At 41.3% G+C, this 19,592-nt stretch overlaps 1 protein-coding gene across 6 annotated transcripts in view; it reads left to right on the top strand.

Annotated features, from left to right (window-relative positions):
• Positions 1–19,592, top strand: part of BMAL2 (basic helix-loop-helix ARNT like 2) — an 81,707-nt gene that overhangs the window by 4,010 nt on the left and 58,105 nt on the right. Inside the window, exon 1 of one of the 6 annotated variants that reach the window (XM_057702742.1) lies at positions 12,275–12,335. The exons of the other annotated variants lie outside the window; for them this stretch is intronic. Within the exon in view, the coding sequence (XP_057558725.1) occupies positions 12,314–12,335 (22 nt within the window). The 5' untranslated portion in view covers positions 12,275–12,313. Of the gene's footprint in view, positions 1–12,274; positions 12,336–19,592 lie in introns of those variants that run through there. 6 annotated transcript variants of the gene reach the window in all.

Genomic DNA, 19,592 nt, shown 5'->3' with positions numbered 1-19,592 from the left:
AGTCACATTTACTGGTCTCTGACACATATTTTTATATCACTTTAGGCTATAATATCTCATTTACCCAGCCTTCAATATTTAAACTTAAAATATTTTAAAACTAATTGAAATATTTAAATCAGTCCAGTTATATAATATTAAAATTCTCATTTGAAAATACTTCAATGTTGGTTGGCATGATAAGAAATTTGTCATTTATCTAAGTAAATTACTGGCATTTCATTTCTCTAGTCTTTAATCTTATGATTTAAATCTCTAGATAGTATCTTTATAGAGAGAAAAACAAAGACAAGAAAAATGAAATATAGAGTCATTCTTCTACTCAACATGGTTTACATGATACAGTATTTACAATTGTCAAGATGATTGCCAATTTCAATACATTTCAAATGTTTTGCTTACAATATTTTATTAATATTTTTACTTAGATAAGAAGTATGCTTTACCGTATGTTCTGAGCCTATCACAGGAAAAGTGGGGAATCATCCACTGGCTTTCTCTTCCAAAACATCTCCACTGTGTCTCCCTTACACGTCCTAGACTCAGTTATGTGCCTTTTCCCATATGGCTTAAAGTTCCCAAGTCCAGGCCTCTGCTCAGGCTGTTGGCTGCTCCTGGATGGCCCTGCCCTCCCTCCAGGTGGGCCTGTAGGAGTCTTGAAGGCTGGGCTCGGGAATCACTGTGTTTCATCTGCGTGTGGAGCAGAAGAGCTGGTGCAGGAAAATCCGCACAAGCTTTGGAGCCAGGCCATGGGAATGTGAGTGCCAGTATATATACTAGCTCTGTGACCTCAGCTAAATTATTTAACTTCTCTGAGCCCCAATTTCCCTATCTATAACATGGGGGTAAAAAGATTACCTCACTTGGGAAGTCACGTGTGACTTAAATGAGATGATTCCAAACTATTTAGTGAAATCTGATGTTCGGCAAATGATTTTTCTTCTTCTCCTCATGAACCCTTCCCAGAACTTCCCCTACCCCCCTGATGGAAATGATTCTGCCCATCTGTTTCCACACTGTAGATTTTGGTGTGCCTATGAGAACACTTGTGCCTGCTTGCCACGGGTTGTTTAGGACGCATCCCAGCTCCATCCTCGGGTGGCATATTCCTAGGAGAGCAGGGTTGGTTCTTGCTCATTTCTACAATCTTCAACTCCTTGCACCTATTAAATACCTAATCAAGTTTTCTTGATTTTAAGTGCATGTTGGTTTGAGGTGCAGGTAGGGCCAGTTCATTCATAAAGTATCCATTAAGTGCGTACTTACTACGTTCTAGGCAAACAGAGATGAAGAAATGGAAAAAGCAAGCAAAAGGGTTAAAAAACTTATATCAATAAAATGTATTAGGCGAGATGAAAAGTGGCTAAAATATGTGTTGTACAAGATAGAACCTAGCAAAATCTTACAGAAACTGCAAGGAGTGAGCCTCCCCACCCAAAGTTGGGAGAAATTATATCTAGGTCGTGGAGGGGGGTACTCACAGAAGGGTTTCAGAGAAGGGGTCAAGTTTAGTATTGACGGATAGATAACTCTTGTGGAGGTAGCAAAGAGAGTCATCCGGGACAGAGACGAGGCATGGATGTGGAAAATTGTCAGGGACGTGCTTGTTTGGAAGAACTGATGCTAGGATCCTTCAGGTCGGGCCAGGAAAAGTGGAAAAGGAAGAACTGACCTGTCGCCTCAACAGTGCCACTGGGGGCTTCCCCTCCCATGTCTGTGATGCGGCAGGACATTTAACACAGAAAGCCTGAGTTCCAGGCTGGTGATTTGCCTTCTCTCCAAAAGGAAAGATCCATGCTTCCTCTTTTTGGTCCCTGGCCGGCAAGGGAGCTTTTGTATCACCCTGAAAGGCATATTTCTGATCAGAAAGAAGAAAATCAGAGGTCCTGGTTCCTGCTAGAGGATTAATTATACGGTCTTAGCCTTCACTCCAAGTGCATCTGGGCCACTACTTTTCATTCTATTTTCCCTGAAAAATGTGGCTGCTTGTATCTTTAAATCCACTTCACATTCTTTCTTCTGAAAAGCATCACTAGTGCTGTTTCATTTATTCCCATGGCAGCCAGTTGGGAAGCAGGTTTCTGGACTTCCCTCCTCTGTCCAATGTAATGACCTACGTTGTTCCACTGTCCCAGCACTGATGTGCCCCTCATAGGGACATATGCTCCAGACCTGCTCTCAGACCCTTCCCACGCAGCTCCGTGGGACAGGGCTGAACAGCACTCTCAGCCTTGACTTCCAAAATAAACAGCAAAGGTTTATAAGCCAAAAAAAAAAAAAAGAAAAAGAAAAAGAAAAAGAAAAAAATCCGTTGCCGTGCACGTCCAAACGTGTTCCTAATGTGAAAAGAACACTCCTGGAAACACCTGTGTGTGATAACATCAGAAGATGTTCTTATTTTGATTCAGACACAGTGCAGAGGATCTCTGGCTTAGAAGTTACTTAAAAGCAGAAGCTCTTATATACATCAAAATATCTCTGCATCTTTTTTTCTTAGGAGAGGAGAATATAGGGAAAAGAGATTGTTGATGAGCCTAGATGGTACCAAAGCCATATGTATTTCATAAAAACACAGATTGTAAAAAAGAGATCAGTATACCATGGGCAGAATTGAAATTGAATACTTTTCAGAGCAGAGATCAGCATGTGTTTAAATGAATAGAAGATTGTGAAGATTAGTAATTGTTTTGTCAAAAGCTAGAGAATAGTCTTTATTGGAAAATTGAACACCGTCTCCAGCTCTACATTTATTTTTCTTCCCAGCTCTGCGGTTGTGAATTGGATTTCCTCTCTGAGTTAGGTGGTACCTAAAGGTAGGCTGTGCTTACACTACCATGGAGACAAACAATATTGCATTGTAGGGAGGCCATCTATTCTGTAATGAGTCATCTAGGCAACAACACTGACCTAGAAAAGAGAGACCAGACCCAATTTTCCATGCAACCTGGGGCTAGTGGCTTCTTTATGACAATTCTCTTTTCTTGACTTTTCAGCTTGAGTTCAGCTAGCACTTTTGGCTTGCCAGTTCCTTTCAGCAGTAACCATTGCTCCCTCTGGGACATGTGGTCACAAGCTAAGCAGCCTGATCGTAGAAAGACATTAGAATTCACACCTCAAATTTTAGAAGACATCTAGGACAAATTCTTTATCAAGAGGTTTTAAAATAATTTTTTATTAGCTATTTGTTTAGGAAGAGCCCGAAGGCAGCTTTAGAGTCTGATCATCATGGTAACTATGGTTATATTATACGTAGATAATATTAAAGTCATAAATGTCACGTTGGGTTTTATTGCTTTTAAAACTCATATTGTATTTCAGTTTGTAGCACTTTAGCATTTTCCTGTCGCCATGTCAGTGCTTCTCCCCCACCTCCTTTTAAAGGGTCTTCTTCTTTCTAGAATAATCACCATTGGGTGAAAAGATACACAAATATTTTTGTGAACACTGATGATTTTTTTTTCCTCACAGTTAACTGAAGGTGTCTTATTTTGTTGATACTTTATTTTAGTTTTTTTATTTTTGGCTGTATTGGGTCTTTGTTGCTGTGTGTGGGCTTTCTCTAGTTGTGGCGAGTGGGGGCAACTCTTCGTTACAGTGCGCAGGCTTCTCATTGTGGTGACTTGTTGCAGAGTGTGGGCTCTAGGCATGCAGGCTTCAGTAGTTGCAGCACACGGGCTCAGTAGTTGAGGCACATGGGCCCTAGATGTGTGGGCTTCAGTAGTTGTGTCGCTCGGACTTAGTTGCCCTGCGGCATGTGGGATTTTCCCGGATCATGGATGGAACCCGTGTCCCCTGCATTGGCAGGTAGATTCTTAACCACTGCCCCACCAGGGGAGTCCCTTGTTGATACTTTAGATGTGAGGAACCATGATATCTTTTGGAGATTCTGTATCAAATTTGGCATATCCAATCATGCTTGACTAATATTAATCATGATAATAGCCTACACTGTGTTTTCTATGTACTTATAACCTGCAAGAATTGTATCTTCCTCTGTAAGAACAATGTGGGTGTAGCCCATCAAAATCTAAATATCTTTCTGTGACTTTTGGAGAAACCGGCTGATGTCGAAGATGCTGAACCCTGCATTCTCATGCGTGAGGATCCATCAGGCCTGGACTAAGTTAGGGACATTTTCTGTTTCAACGTGGAACAAATTCAGATGAGCTGCTTTGTCTTGCTTTTGCCCCTCCCTGGATTAGGTTGTAATGCCATTTGTGGAATAGTCGTGGTGCTTCTATCACTGATTATATTCTGCATCACAGCTACAGGGTTTCCCATGACTCCGACTCCCTCATAGTCACCTGGGTGCTTCTGTTCCCCCTTTGCCCCATTTCAAAAGCTTAGCATAGATCATTCTCACTTTTGGTTCTTCTAAATAGTTAAGAATTCTTAACCTTTAGTGAGCATTTACTACGTGCTAGTTGTCTAAATGCTTTACGTGGTATGAGTCACAGATCTTCAGCAAATCTATAAAGTAGATGTTATTGTTCCATGTTTCTGATGAAGAAATTGAGACACAGAGATTTTAAGTACGGGGCCCCAGGTAAAGTTTGCATAGTAAGTAGCAGAACCAGGATTTGAACCCAGGTAGACTGGCCTCCAGAGCTTTCATCCTTTTCTTTGGTGCCTGCTAGATCCCTGGATGAGAGGCCATTTCTGTGATGTGCCGATGTCTAAAAGTGAACGTTTGTTGGAAGGCATGTGGAATGCTGGCCTTCTTTGGCTTTGAAAGAATCTGAGCTCTTTCACCTAATGATTGTGTGATCTTTGGCATGTGTACCAGTCAGGATTCAACCAGAGGAGGTGAACCAGTAGGTATATGTATATTAAGAGATTTACTACAAGGAATTGGCTTATGCAAATGTGGGGAGAGGCCAGGCAGGACTGGAATTCATAGCGTGAGCCATCAGGAAAGGCAGGCTGGAGCTCTGGGGCACAGGCTGAAGCAGCTGTCCAGAGGCGGAGTTTCTTCTTCTTCTTCAGGGAAGCCTTGGTTCTGTTTTCAAGGCCTTTCAAGTGATGAAATCAGACCCACCCAGATTAGGATAACCCTGGCCCTCACTCTAACCCTAATCCTAATCTGGGACAGTCATCCCTATTAATGTCAACTGATTATGGAGTTTAATCACATCCACAAAGTACCTTCAACAGCAACACTTGGATTCGTGTTTGACTGAGTGACTGAGGACTGAAGCCAGCCAAGTTGACGCAGCAAAAAGACCATCACAGCAAGTTACTTCATTTCTCTGAGCCTGTTTCCTCATATGTTAAACCGTCACCATAGGGGGCGTTGTGAGGATTGTATAAAATAGGGTATGTAAAGGTTGCAGTGCCTGGCATGTAAAGGTTCAGCGCAAGATTATTTAATTTATGGTGGTGGTGGGAGTGGGAGTGGTGACCGCCGCAGCTGTGGTCTTGCCTACAGTAGTGACTTGATCCCCCCTTTTGTCACTCTCCTGATGGGTCTGGTTCCCTGCAGTGATTGCTGCCTAACTGACATTCCTGCCTAAAATCTCGTCTCATCCATCTTTTTCTTTCTTTTTTTTTCTCAAGACTGTATTGGAGAATTAAAGTAGCTCACTACTCTCCATCTTTGAGAAAATGTCCTACTGCAATCCAGGCCCACTGTGTTTACAGCTCTCCTCAGTATGTTAGTGCAGTAGCGTACCTCCCTCCTCAAAAGTGCCACCCCCCACTTGCTTGCTGAAAGCTCCGGGGAGGGAAGACTGCCTTCCCCAGTGGCACAGAGTGTTGTGTGTTTGTTTGATTTCTGTAGCGATTGAGAGTGGGATATGCGTGAGAACTGTTTCCCCAGGAGTCTGTTGTATGTAAGTACTGTTTCTGTTTCTTTCATTGAAACGGTAATGTAGCACACAGCTGGGCATCTTGTTTCACACTCTGAGCCTCCGTTTCCTCAGCTGTAAGGTGAGTGAATTGGACAGGATGATTTCTTTTGTTCCTTTTCACTCCTCTTAACCTTTTAGTGCAAATTTAGAAAATCAGATATATATTTTTAAGGTTTTCTCCAAATATTTCTTAGTAATTTTTATCCTTTTGAGCAAAAGTTGTTTTTTTCCAGATCAAAACAGATACTTAAAGGGTAGTATTTAACTATAGTTGAATTAAATAGTAAATAAAGAATTAGCCAAGAGAATCCTCCACTTCCCCACTCCATCAGATGAGAAACAACACATTAACAAATGAACGAACTGAGGAACTGTTAAAGCCTATAGGAATAACATCTTTGGCATTGAATGCCTCACAGGCGGGTGAGTAGGTTATGTACCTTAACGCTTTAAGATCATGTTCCCGGTTTTGTTCACTGAAATGGGTGAATGATACCTTTTCCCAATAATTGTCCTTTCTCTCCATTTCACTGCACCACCAGCAGCATTCAAGCCTTTGCTTAATACCTGGTAGAATCCCGGGATACACCGGAGGATGGATTAGATTTCCAGTTCCATGAAGGCGCGGTCCTGGTCATCAGCGTATTCCCAGCCCCTGTAGCACATTGTCTGCTTCATAGGCGCCTGATGAGCATGTCCTGGTTGCATGGTGTGTAGGACATCCTAGGACCACAGCTGACAGGTTCCACTCACTCACCAGGTGACTAGCCCAGTAGGGGACTCGGCTAGCTCTCTTCCTCCCATGCCCTTTCTACCTGCTGTGTCATACCTGTTGTGCTGCAAACTGCGGAAGTGGTTTTTGAGTTCATTCTAAGGGTTATAAGCCGTAGATTTCCTGTCCCGCTGTATCTGCTCCTCCTATTCACACCCATGCAATTGGTTTGTGTTCCAGCCCGAACACTGCGCCCTCGTGACCAGGTATGGAGAGCCTTAGCACATGCCGTGCAGGAGAGCCAGGGCATCTGCTTATTTTAAGGCCATTTTTAGTACCTTGTCTGATGGGAATGATGTAAGCCAATCCACATCTTAACTCACACATGCCCTGGAATATAAATGCCTTTGCACAGAGCAAGCCTGGCCCCTCCTTACTAGTAGGAAGGATGTGTCATACAGGAAACCAGATTCCCCTCTGGCCCATTTTAAGTCAGGAGACCCAACATAGTCCATGCAGCCAACACAGCTTAATCCCTGAGGCTCTCTGACACCCTCGCCTTGTTCACTGCCTTACTCCCAGGTTGCTTTCCCCACCCCAAAGTGGGTCCTTTTTCCTATCTGCTGAGCGACTGTCTGAGTCCACTCTGACCATTCATATCTCTTCCCTAGTGTCAGCCTCTTGCTTACCTCTGTGACTCTGACTGGGGCTCTCTCTTTGCCTACGCTGTATTTGATCACAGTAATTCTCTGCTCCTCCCTTTTTGGCTTTTTTTTGTTGTTCAATATGCCAGACAGACATTTGGTTTGAAAATGTAAATGTCATGCTGGTCACTTTTGCAGATGGCATATTTTGAGGAGACTTAGTCATTCTGGTAGATAGAATCTGAATCCAAACAGATGTTGATAGGGTGATACCAAAGAAGATTAAACTTAACAAAAAAAGGGCCAGCACCTAAGTGTAAAACAAAACGCAGAGGTATGAAATGGTAAAGATGTGACTTAACAACAGCCTGTAAAAAGACAGGTTTGGGTTTACTCCAGAAAAGCCCTATCTGGGAGTCAGGAGACTTACATAGTAATTCCTCCTCCATCCATGTGTGGCTGTATGATAAAGGGCAAGGAACTTAATCAGCTATGGAACTCTGCTTCTTTCTTGAAAAAAGAGCGAGCTGTACTAGACCATCTGTAATGTGGTACAGTTCTAAAATTACATGAATGAATGAATCAACAGTATCAAGTGAAGGCCCATATATATTATATATTTAAAATAAAAGCTAATGCAGTCTTATAAATAATGAAAGTATAATCAGAACATTATCAGTCACAGTTGTACTCTCCTCTCTGTGGACAACTCTTGGATGTTGAATTCCGATCACACCACACATCAAAGTATTTTTAGCCAAAGTATGTTCAGAAGAGAGCAACCAGGCTAGTGACAAGGCAACCTATGGGTAATGTTTGAAAGAATCACATGGTTTGGTTTAGGAGAGAGAAGAATTTAGGACAAAAGTGTGGGATATTGTGGTTGTCCACTAAAGTTTGAGGAATTGTATACTATATGCAAACTGAGATGCCACCTCCTTCCTGAAGCCTTTACGGAGGGCTGTGACCCAGACTTCTCCAAACACACGTTCCACTTTGTAGTTGGGTTATTTCTGTACTTATCTGCCTGGACTCTTTGAGGGTGAACGCTACGTCATACTTGTCCTTGCATCCTCTCCAGCATCTAACACGGTCCCTCGCACAATTGTAAGTTTGCAAATACTCGCAACTAAATTGAAACTTATTAGACTTGCCAGACATAGGGATGATGTATAGAAATTACAGACAGACTTTTTGGCCTTCCAAGAAATAAACTTTTCAAATAATAAAAATGCCTTAAAATTACATGGATTAGTATGTAATCCATTGCACAACCCACTCATTACCATGGATAAAGTTAGAAAGGCTGATGTTGCCGATTGATGGTGAGGACGGAGCAGCTGGAGCTCCCAGACACTGCTGGTGGAAGTGTGAAATGGCACAGCCGCCTAGGGACGCAGTTTGGCAGTTTCCCCAAAAGCTAAACATGCATCTACCTTGCGACCCAGTCATTCTGTGTCTAAGTATTTACCCAAGATAAATGAAAACATTTGTCTACACAAAGACTGGTACATGAATATTTGTAGCAACCTTATTTACAGTAGCCAAAACCTGGAAATAAGCCAAATGGCCATCAACAAATAAATTCAATGGATAAACAAAATATGATGCCCACCCAAATGGAGTACAGCTCAGCAATAGAACTGCACAACGACGTGGCCAAATCTCAAAACCATTAAGAGGGAAAGAAGCCAGACTCGGACTTCCTAGGTGGCGCAGTGCTTAAGAATCCACCTGCCAATGCTGGGGACATGGGTTCAATCCCTGCCCCAGGAAGATACCACATACCACGGAACAACTGAGCCCATGCACCACAGCTATTGAGCCTGCGCTCTAGAGCCCACGAGCCACAACTATTGAGCCCATGTGCCACAACTACTGAAGCCCATGCGCCTAGAGTCCGTGCTCTGCAACAAGAGAAGCCACTGCAATGAGGAGCCCGTGCACCACAATGAAGAGTAGCCCCTGCTCGCGCAACTGGAGAAAGCCCGTGCAGCAACGAAGACCCAACACAGCAAATAAATAAATAAATAAATAAATAAATTTATTTAAAAAAAAAAGAAAGAATTCAGACTCAAAAGAGTATGTGGTATGATTCTGTTTATATAAAATCTATAAAATACAAACAAATGGCTAAAAAACATAAAGCAAGTCACTGTTTGCCTGAGATTGGGGTGGAGGGAAGGGCATGGGGAAAGTTTCCCCCAGTTTTCTCATGTCTTAATTTTATGGTGGTTTTTGACATATAGAAATTTTAACTTTTTAAGGTAGTCATTTCTTTTATGGTTTTTTTTTTTTTTTGCTGTTTTTTCTTTTTCTTTTTGACTGCACCTCAAGTCATGCTGGATCTTAGTTCCCTGACAGGGGATTGAACCTGTACCCCTGAAGTGGAAGCTCAGAATCTTAACCACTGCACCTCCAGGGAAGTCCCTCTTTCATAGTTTTAACTTTGGCATCATACTTTGAAAGTACTCACTTTAAGATTATGAATATATTCACATTTTTCCTTATACTTTTATTATTTTATTTTCCTACATTTAACTCATTCATCCAGCACAAATTAATTTTGGTAAATAGAGGGAAACAGAGATCTTATATTTTCCAAACAGTTAAGGAATTGACCTAATACTAGCTACTGAGTAATCCATCATTTCCTCAATTATTGAGTGGGGTGGTGTGTCAGGGATTGTGTTAAACTGGGAATACAAACATGGTCCCTACCCTCAAGGAGCTGTGTCTGGTGGGACAGACTGACTAGTGATGAGATAATTACGGTGAAGTGACATCAGGTCAATGATGGTATCAATTACAAGGTGCTACGTAGAAGGGGACCCAGTTAGGTGGCAGGTTTGGGGGTAGTGGTCAGAGAAGGCTTTTTGTAGGAGATAACAGGTGTCTTGACAGGTAAGTTTATGTTAATCTGATCTGGGAACAGGGCATTTCAGGCACAAGAATGCCTGCAGCAGAGCCAGGGAGGAATGTGACGTGACTGGGGACTGTCACTTACTGCTTTGTGGCTCTTGCCTGGATCATGAATGAGCGAGTGGCATGGGGTGAGGTTTGTAGGGAGTCTGGGTTGTACAAGACTTTGTATTTCATGTCATCTTAAATTCAGCAGGGAGCTGTACACCTGAAACTAACACAACATTGTAAGTCAACTCTACTTCAATTAAAAAAAATTCAGTGAGGAGCCACTGTTGAATTGTGAGCAGTGGAATGGAATGATGAAAGCTGTTGTGCAGTGGTCACACTGCTAGTGGTCTGCATATTGGGCACACTGCTTTTTTCACAGCAACGATCACAGTTTTGAATTATGGTTTGGTTATTGATTAATCTCACATTATCTAATTAAGAAGGGGTAGGAGAAATTGATTGCTTACTAATTATATGAGAGTGTTTGTGTGGAAATCTGAATTATCTGATACTATACTTCTGATTTAATCTAGCTCCACATCTGCTCCTTAATTTGACTCGGACCTCAGTGATCTTTAGCAGTTACGTCATCATTCAATTTGACTGTGTGAGGGTAGAGAGAGATGCACATCGGTGCCCGTTTGGATCTTACGTGTGACCATAAGCCCATCATACCCAATTCAGATAAATAATTAATGTCCTACCTACTGTCTGTCCAGCAGAACTTCATAGATTCCAAGAGGCTTCAACATTTATCTCATTTTTTTTCTTATCAAACTCTGCGAGGTAACTCTAGTCTGTATCATAGCCTTTATTTTACGGATGAGGAATCCACCGAGAGGGTAAACCACTCACCTAGAGCCACACGGTGAGTTGGGAGGGCTTGGACAGAAGTGCTCTTGGCTGTGCCCGGTGCCACCTCATGGTTCAGTCCCATGGTTGGCGGAGGTGGTGGGCTGCTCACCGGTGTGAAACGGTGTTATTGCAGCAGGCGCTGAACATGAGCTAGGCTCCGTGAAGTCCTTACAGTCAGGAGGTTTTTCTGTTAGAAGAGTCCTCAGAAATCAGCACAGGCTGTCAAGTTACTTAGTCACTCCCCATGAAGAAGCGGGGCTTTTGGCAGACTGGGAGCTGTTCCCTGCCATTAGTAGCAGCTCTTTATGGACTCTGTGGTGTGACAGTTCTTTCCAAAGCATTAAACGTGGTGCCTGGTGGATGCTTTCAGTCAGTTATCCAGAGTGGCTGCCACTTTCTGAAATCAGAACAGTTACCTGCTCTGCCTGCCTCTGCAACATAGGGAATACTCTATAGGCAGGTAATGCTTGTGGAAAGTTTCTCAACTCTTTCTTAAATATTGATACTTTGCCAACAGACCTCTCTTTCAAACACAGTTTAGGACAAGGGTTAGTTTGGACTCCTGTGCATTTGGTTAGAAACTCCCTGTCCCTTCTCTTTAGGAAAACATTAAAACGTGCCATGAAAGTGACTCAGTACGTTCTCATATCTTCAGCAACACCGGGTTCGTGGCGTCAGCAGTCTGCTTTGCTCTTTGCATTTAAAAAACAATATAAGAAGGGCTGCATACGTGACTCTTCAAATCATGGTATAAATTTATCCTTTCAAAGAAATGCCCAGGGCTGTGAATAACACAAAACTTTCTGGGGAATATTTATTTTTTCTAAATTAAAAAAATAATATCGTGTTAACTGTAGAAAATTTGAAAATTTTTATTTTCAAATAATTTTAAATTAAGGAAAATAAATGCATTCACCGTGTTCTTTATTTTCTGTATTCTGATGCTTTGACATCTGGGGCCTTGCTGATTCAGGAGGGACTGCCCCTCCCAGGATCAGCCCTTTGATAGTAAACAACTTGCCTGGGAGTGTACTTGTCAAATACACACTAACCAATCGAGAGCCCACTCCCCAGACACCTCCTTTATTGGGATCTCACACTCTGGGCTACTGTCTATCTGTCCTCATTGCCCCTGGGCCAGATACCAGACAACTAGAGACAGCCCCAGTGCCCCACAGGCTGCTGAAATCATTCATACTAGCCAATCCTAAACCTGCTCAGCATGTCTTGCCCATGCCTTCCCACAGAAACCACAATAAAGAATCTTCCCACAGATGCTCCTCTCCCTCTGCCTCCTGACTGGCCCTGGTGCTGCCCCATGTGGCCCTGTGTGGCCTGGGATGCCCCCTCCTTTTGGGAACTGTGAGTGGCAGTCTGTCTTTTTGTTGGCAATTATCTCCTCATTTGTTGGCCTTAGTGTACCCTAAATCTTCTAATATACTATATTTTTAAACAATAAACAAAAAATTGTATAAAATTTAATAAATCATATAAAATTTAATAGTAAATGTTTTATAGCATTTACTATTTCATAATTACTTTGAAAACATTGTATTTAAAAGCTGCAGAGTGGTCCATCACATGGTTGCAGCCTAGTTTTTCAGTTGTTCCCTTGTTTGTTTATACTTTTAGGTTGTTTTCAGGTTTATGCTATTGAAATATTTTAATTCATTTCTATGTATAAAAGCCTTTATGTACGTCTTTAATATTTTTAGGATAAACTCAAAGAAATAGAATTTCTGGGTCAAAGGATGTAAGTATCTTTGTGTCCCATGATAATAGTTTTCCAAATTGCAGTTTAGAAAGGTTATCCCAGTTGTCATTCCCACAAGAAGTATATGAAACTGTGAGTGTCAAGTGTCTCTCTTCTAACCACTTCCCCTTCTTCAAGGCTCCTTTGCAGGTACAATAATTTATTAGGATAAGTCAGTTTGATAGGGGTAAAAAAGTTTTGCTTTTTTCACTTTAGTAATTCTCAGGTGATCTGTAATGTGGTCAGCCCAGATTTGAAGGAATGGCCATAGTGGGGTTGTGGAAGCTCATCACTCTCTCGTGTATTTCAGAATTAGGAAGTGAGGTTGGCATTTATTTGAGCCTCACTGCCTTTTCCAGACGTTATTCCCCACTGTCACTTAATGACAGGCATGCCTTGGAGATATTGTTGGTTTGATTCCAGACCACTGCAATAAAGCAAATATTGCAATAAAGTATGTCACAGGAATTTTTTGGTTTCCCAGTGTATATAAAAGTAATGTTTATTCTATACTGTAATCTAAGTGTGCAATAGCAGTATGTCTAAAAAAAGTACATACCTTAATTTTGAAATACTTTATTGCTAAAAAATGCTAACCATCATCTGAGCCTTCAATGAGTCATAATCTTTTTGCGATAGCAACATCAGAGATCACTGATCACAGAGCACTGTAGGAAATATAATAATAATGAAAAGTTTGAAATATTGTGAGAATTACCAAAATGTGATACAGGGACATGAAGTGAGCTGGTTGGGAGAATGGTACGGATAGAATTGCACGATGCTAAGGGTTGTCGCAAACCTTCGATTTGTAAAAAACACAGTATCTGTGAAGTACAATAAAACGAGGTATGTCTGCCTTCATTTAGGTTTTCTGTTTATTCAGCCCTCTTCTATCCTTATTTTAATCATCTACTCACCTCCAGGATGCTGCCCCTTGTGTTCTTAGACATTTTCCTCTCCTGCCTATCCCCTGATGTCATCGTGGATGACTCTGGCCTTTCTTCTCTTCCCCAACATACCCCATCTGCACTGTACTGCAATGCCCCCTTGGGCACCTCTTACTTGCCCCTTGAATCAGCTGCAGATGCTTTACCTCTGAATCCCCAGGTCTGAACTTCTCTCTGCTGACCATGGGCTCATATTTTTATGACTCTCCCACTTACACGAACATTCCAGCCACCTGCCTGTTCTTTCAGCTCCTTTTCGGTGTCTCTTGCTGTCCTAACCAGCCTGTACTCTGTGACACACTATTTTACTACAGTTGTCCCTTGAAAAACAGTGGGGATTGGGGTGCCCACCCTCCACACAGTAAAAACTCCGTGTATAGCTTTACAGTCAGCTTGCCATATCCGTGGCTCCCACATCCATGGATTCAACCAGCTGCTGACTGTGGTGCCCTAACACGTGTTTAGTGAAAGAAATCTGTGTATAAGTGGACCTGTGCAGTTCAAACCCGTGTTGTTCAAGGGTCAGTTGTAGGATGTCGTACGCATCACTTACTCATTTGTTCTTTTGACTTTCTGCATAATTCCCTGGCTAATGACTGGCCTTGGGCAGGTAAAGCCACCTATTTTCTCTGCTTTGGTTCTCCAGCTTTTAGACATCTTGCTACTTTTGAAGTCAAGGCCAAGAGAATAAAATTTCCTCCCTCCAGTGTACATAGGAGTGCTAGATTCTTCTGTGATGCTTCAATATTGTACCTGAGATACGTGGTGGTTTATCTGTAGGTGGGACCCTGAGCCCCATGTGAAAGGATCTTTGGCTTTCCCTGTCCCTGCTTGGCAGCAAAGCCTTATTCTCCCAGCCAAGGTGGAAAGGGTTCAGAGGACAGCTCTGAGTACAGTCTTCAACACAGAAATAAATAGGAACCTAGTTAAGAAGTGAGCCATTCAGAGTGGGCAAAGGTGGAATGCATTAGAGTGAAAGTTGTAGCTTATGATGGGAAGATTAGTTCCTAGAAGAGAGAACAGTGCAGGTGTGCCCCCTGCCTTGGTGATACAGTGCTAGGTAACTTCACTAGCTCTCTGCTACCTGGAAACCAAGCTCACTCAGTGGGACATCCAGGGCCCTCCACAAACTAGTGCAGTCTGCGTTTCCAGCTTGATTTCCTAACGTTTCACGCTGTATCCAGCCATACTGATCTACTTGCTATTCCCTAATACTTCATATATATTCTTTTTTCTTTCTGAGCTGTCTGTATGTCTTACAGAAGTAAAACGTGATACTTATAAAATTTTAGAACAATACAGAAAAGTAAAAAGGGAAAAAAGCTTTAATTGGCCTCTCAGACAAAACACCTGAAAACATTTCTCTGTGTTTCTCTCTGGATTTTTTTTCTCCCCTGAAAATACATTATCTTAGTTTCTTGATATTTTGTAGTCTCTGTGTCTTTCATCCTGCTTTTTAAACTGAACATTACATAAGCATTTTCCATATTTATAAAACTCATAAACATTATTTTATTTTTTGCCAGCAGTGGAAATTCATTTCTCACGTTTCTGCAGGCTGGGAGTCTGAGATCAGGGTTTCAGTGTGGTTGGGTCCTGGAGGGAGTGCTATGGTGGTGCAGCGGCCAGCTTCTTGGTGTTGTATCACGTGGCAGAAAGCCAGCTCTCTGGCCTCTTCTGATAAGGGCGCTAATCCCATTCTTGAGGGCTCCACTCTCAGGATCTAATTACCTCCCAAACGCACCACTTCCAAACATAATCACATCATATGAATTTTGTGGGACACATTCACTCCACTCATAACAGCATCCAAATAAGTGCTAAGGAAAAATTATATCCTCTTAATTCTGCCTCAGATTGCCTGTTAAAGAACCAACTAGGGAGTGCCCATCACCTGGGAAGGAGCACGCTTCTCAGAGCCCCCTGTGGGGTAGGGCAGCAGGAAAGGGAGAGATGGGAGAGCAGCTTGCTGCTGAGATTCTCAGAGTGATGGAGATCAAAGCCTTTACTTTGGGAAGCCTGTCGAATAGCTGAAGCTGTGACTTTGCAACTTCACAAATGATGATACATGTCACAAGTTTCTACTGAAGAGCTATAACGATTGGGAAAAAATTGTTTATGGAAAGGGGCCAGACAGACTCCCAGGCAGAAAGGCACATGGTTATTGAACAAGAGTAAAGCACTTTCAACCTCTCTGCTCCACAGGTCAGGTTAAAATTCCAGACCCTCTGTATGGGGAAAAGGGAACCCTCCGAAACTGTTGGTGGGAATGCAAGTTGGTGCAGCCACTGTGGAAAACCTTATGGAGGGTCCCCAGAAAACTAAAAATAGAGTTATGATCTGATTTTTAGATCCAGCAATTCCACTTCTGGGCATATACCCAGACAAAACTATAATTCAAAAAGATACATGGACCCCTATGTTCATAGCAGCACTGTTCACAATAGCCAAGATATGGAAACAACCAAAACGTCCATTGACAGATGAGTGGATAAAGATGTGATACGTATATATGGTGGAGTACTACTCAGCCATAAAAAGAATGAAATAATGCCATTTGCAGCAACATGGATGCAACTAGAGGTTATCATACTAAGTTAAGTAAGTCAGAAAGAGAAAGACAAATGTATGATATCACTTATATATGGAATCTAAATACGGCACAAATGAACCTATCTACAAAACAAAAACTCATAGACATAGAGAACAGACTTGTAGTTGTCAAGGGGGAGGGGGTGGGGGGGAGGGATTGGGAGTTTGGGATTAGCAGATACAAGCTGTTACATTTACAACGGATAAACAACAAGGTCCTAATGTATATCACAGGGAACTATATTCAATATCCTGTGATAAACCATAATGGACAAGAATATAAAAAAATAATATCTATGTATGTAAAACTGAGTCACTTTGCTCTACAGCAGAGATTGGCACAACATTGTAAATCAACTATACTTCAATGTAAAACATTTTTATATTTCAAAAAAAAAAAGAAAAATAATGCATGTGAATCAAACATAAATAAGACCAAAATAAAAACAAAATAAAATCTCAGACCCTCTGATTTTAGATTAAATAACAGGGCAAATGCCAAGTGGAGTGTTCTTCAAATGTGGCAACTGAATGGTGCTACAAGAAAATAAGCACTTCCTAGACTATAACTTCTGTCAGCCCCTGAAACTTCTTCCTCCAAGCCCCTGAAACTTCTTCCTACAAGCCACACCCACTTGCCAAAGGTGTTGCATTTTTCAACAAATGGAAGTGGGAGATACCAGTGATGCAGCCTGCTGTCATAGGGAGAGACATTAAATGTCATTTTTTTGACATGTAGAAACAGGATGCTAATTTACTTAGTGAATGCAAAGTGTCTCCATCATAAGACCTTGCCTGGGTGTCCATGTGGTTTCCTTCATTTTTCTCCCTGTAGGTAGACCCACATAGAAATCCTGCTTTTGAATCAAAGTTCAGATTCTCCTCCTCTTCCATGGTGACTGAGGCTGAGATGGTGGGAAAAAAGAGGTTATCACAGGTGCAGTTCTTCCAGAATAGGAAGGCATGCATTGGGGTCTGAAATTGAGTACCCTTCGAAAAGAGTGGGAGTGTTTGAACTGTGAAGGTTCTGTTGACAAGTCCTGTTGAAGAGAATGGATGGAAATTTGGAAATTTACCTAATTAGACTCTTGTATCTCAGCACCCATTATGAGCCCCCATTTTGAGCAAGATAGTCTACTGGCTTCAGTTAAGACCAGTCTGGCTAAATATCTGCTTTTCTTCAGAGTTTGTTTGGCTTTTGGATGAAACTCAGGAAAGGCGATGACTTTCCTGTCATGGGAGACTTACGTGCCTGCATTTTCCAAGTGTAGTAAGGATTCATGGTTAAATAAATCTTGATGGACTTGCATGAAATATCAGTGAATCTAAACCTCCTCCCTATTTTGAATATTCTAAGTAATCTGCATTTCTGGATGGTGCATGATGATTAGGCATCTGGTTTCTGGTCTGATAGGTGTTCTGTCAATTTATGTGCATTTTGTTTCATGTGTGAGAAGGTAAAATTTGTTTTGAAAAAGTCAGTTTTACTGATCAGAGTCCTATCAGCAGATGCATTTTCTAACACCTGACTTTATGTTTTCCAGATTCATTACCTACGTGTCATTTTAAATGATAGCACAAGATCATGCTAAATGCATTTGTTTCACCTCCTGTTCATGGTGGTCTCTTAGTCTGAAACGCCCATCCAAAAAATGCTTTCAAATGTTACTCCCTCCCCAAAACAGAATTATGTGCCCTTTCCTCTGTGTTCTGGCAGCATAAACTCATAAGCTTGTGCTTCCATCTAGGTCTAATTGCATTCAGTATTTGATTTCTATGTCTATGCACCTGCATATGCACAAACGTATACAGAATCGTAAGCTTCTTGAGGACCAGAACTAAATCTTAACCCTTTTAGGCATATTGTCCACTTGGGTTAAACACTTTATAAATATCGTGGAATAAAACTGTGTTTTTAGTCTCTGCTGAGCAAAAGCTTTTTCATAATTTGTATATATATAGTGAGTTGGTATTTTTCTTGAATAGTGCCAGTTAGTACTGCATTCTTATTATGTGACTAAGCATCTTACAGTAATTTGTCAGTGGTAAGAAACAGTAATTGGTTTACATTGTAACACATTAGCACAAACCTGTGAAACAACTACTGCTTGTTATTCCAGAAAGCTCCTTTCGATTGCCAAATCTCATGCCACACAGTGCCTTTTTTCCCCAGCAGACAAACAGGTATATATTTCCTTTTGTGGAATACAAATGGTAAAAATGAAGTAATGGTAGGGAGTAGGCCTCCTTGTTTGTGAAGTAGGTATAGTGGGGAATTGCATATTCCTTATTGTGGGAATTTCGTCATCCTAGCAGCCCAAAAACATGCATCTGGAAGTCCTAATGTTACACCTCTTTCAGTTACTCTTTCAAGTGTCTGGGGGTAATGAAATGAAATGTGATTCATTCCTTCAGCAAACCCTAAACACCATGTGTCAGGCACTGTGCTAAGGTTTAGAGCTGAAAGATGACATGATTCTGAAAGCTTTTCAGTGTTGGAGCTTACAGCCTAAATAGAGGATCTCATAAATCTTTCCCCTGCCTCTTCTTCTGTGGATTTCATGAGCTGAACATCATTTGGCATCCTGAAGAATAGGATCTTAATAAAGCAACAGAAAGCACTAGAAGCAATTAAATTTAAAGCGAAGTCATTTAGTACTGAGAAGGACACAGAATCAATTCTGTGGTATTCTTGAAAAAAGTGTATAACCTGAATTTAGTCATGGGGGAATAACAGATAAAGTTAAACTAGGAGATAGTCTATACAATACCTGCCCAGTACCCATTAAAAATCTCAAGAAAGACGAAAGAAAACAGGATGTTTAAAGAAAACTGAGACAGATAATAGACACAAAAATGTATCATGTGATCCTGGATTGATTCTGGACATTAGGGGGAAAACTGGCAAAATTTGAATAAAGTGTATAAATTAAATGATAATATTATAATATTAGTGTTAATTTTCTGGTTTTGATAATTAGACTGGGGTTAAATTAGACATTACCATTTGGGGAATCTAATTGAAGAATATATGGGAATTCTTTGTATTATTTTTACAAGTCTGAAATTATTTCAGAATTAAAAGTTTAACTGTTTTAATTAAAAAAAGATTCAAAGGCATTTGAATTCAGTGCCTTCTCTTGACTGACACCTTAGGCATCTGCAGTGATTCATCAACAATGGACACTTTTTGAATGGAAAGAAATGACAGTTTAATAGGCCTCTGGGACAACTTCAAGTGCACTAATATTTGCATTATAGGGGTCCCAGAAGAAGAAGAGAGGGAAAGTGGCTGAGAACATATTTGAAGACATAATAGCTGGA

The sequence above is a fragment of the Hippopotamus amphibius genome, chromosome 12, assembly GCF_030028045.1.
Source record: "Hippopotamus amphibius kiboko isolate mHipAmp2 chromosome 12, mHipAmp2.hap2, whole genome shotgun sequence".
Classification (NCBI taxonomy): Eukaryota; Metazoa; Chordata; class Mammalia; order Artiodactyla; family Hippopotamidae; genus Hippopotamus; species Hippopotamus amphibius.
The sequence above is the reverse complement of the archived record's forward strand: the minus strand, read 5'-3'. Positions and strand labels throughout refer to the sequence as shown.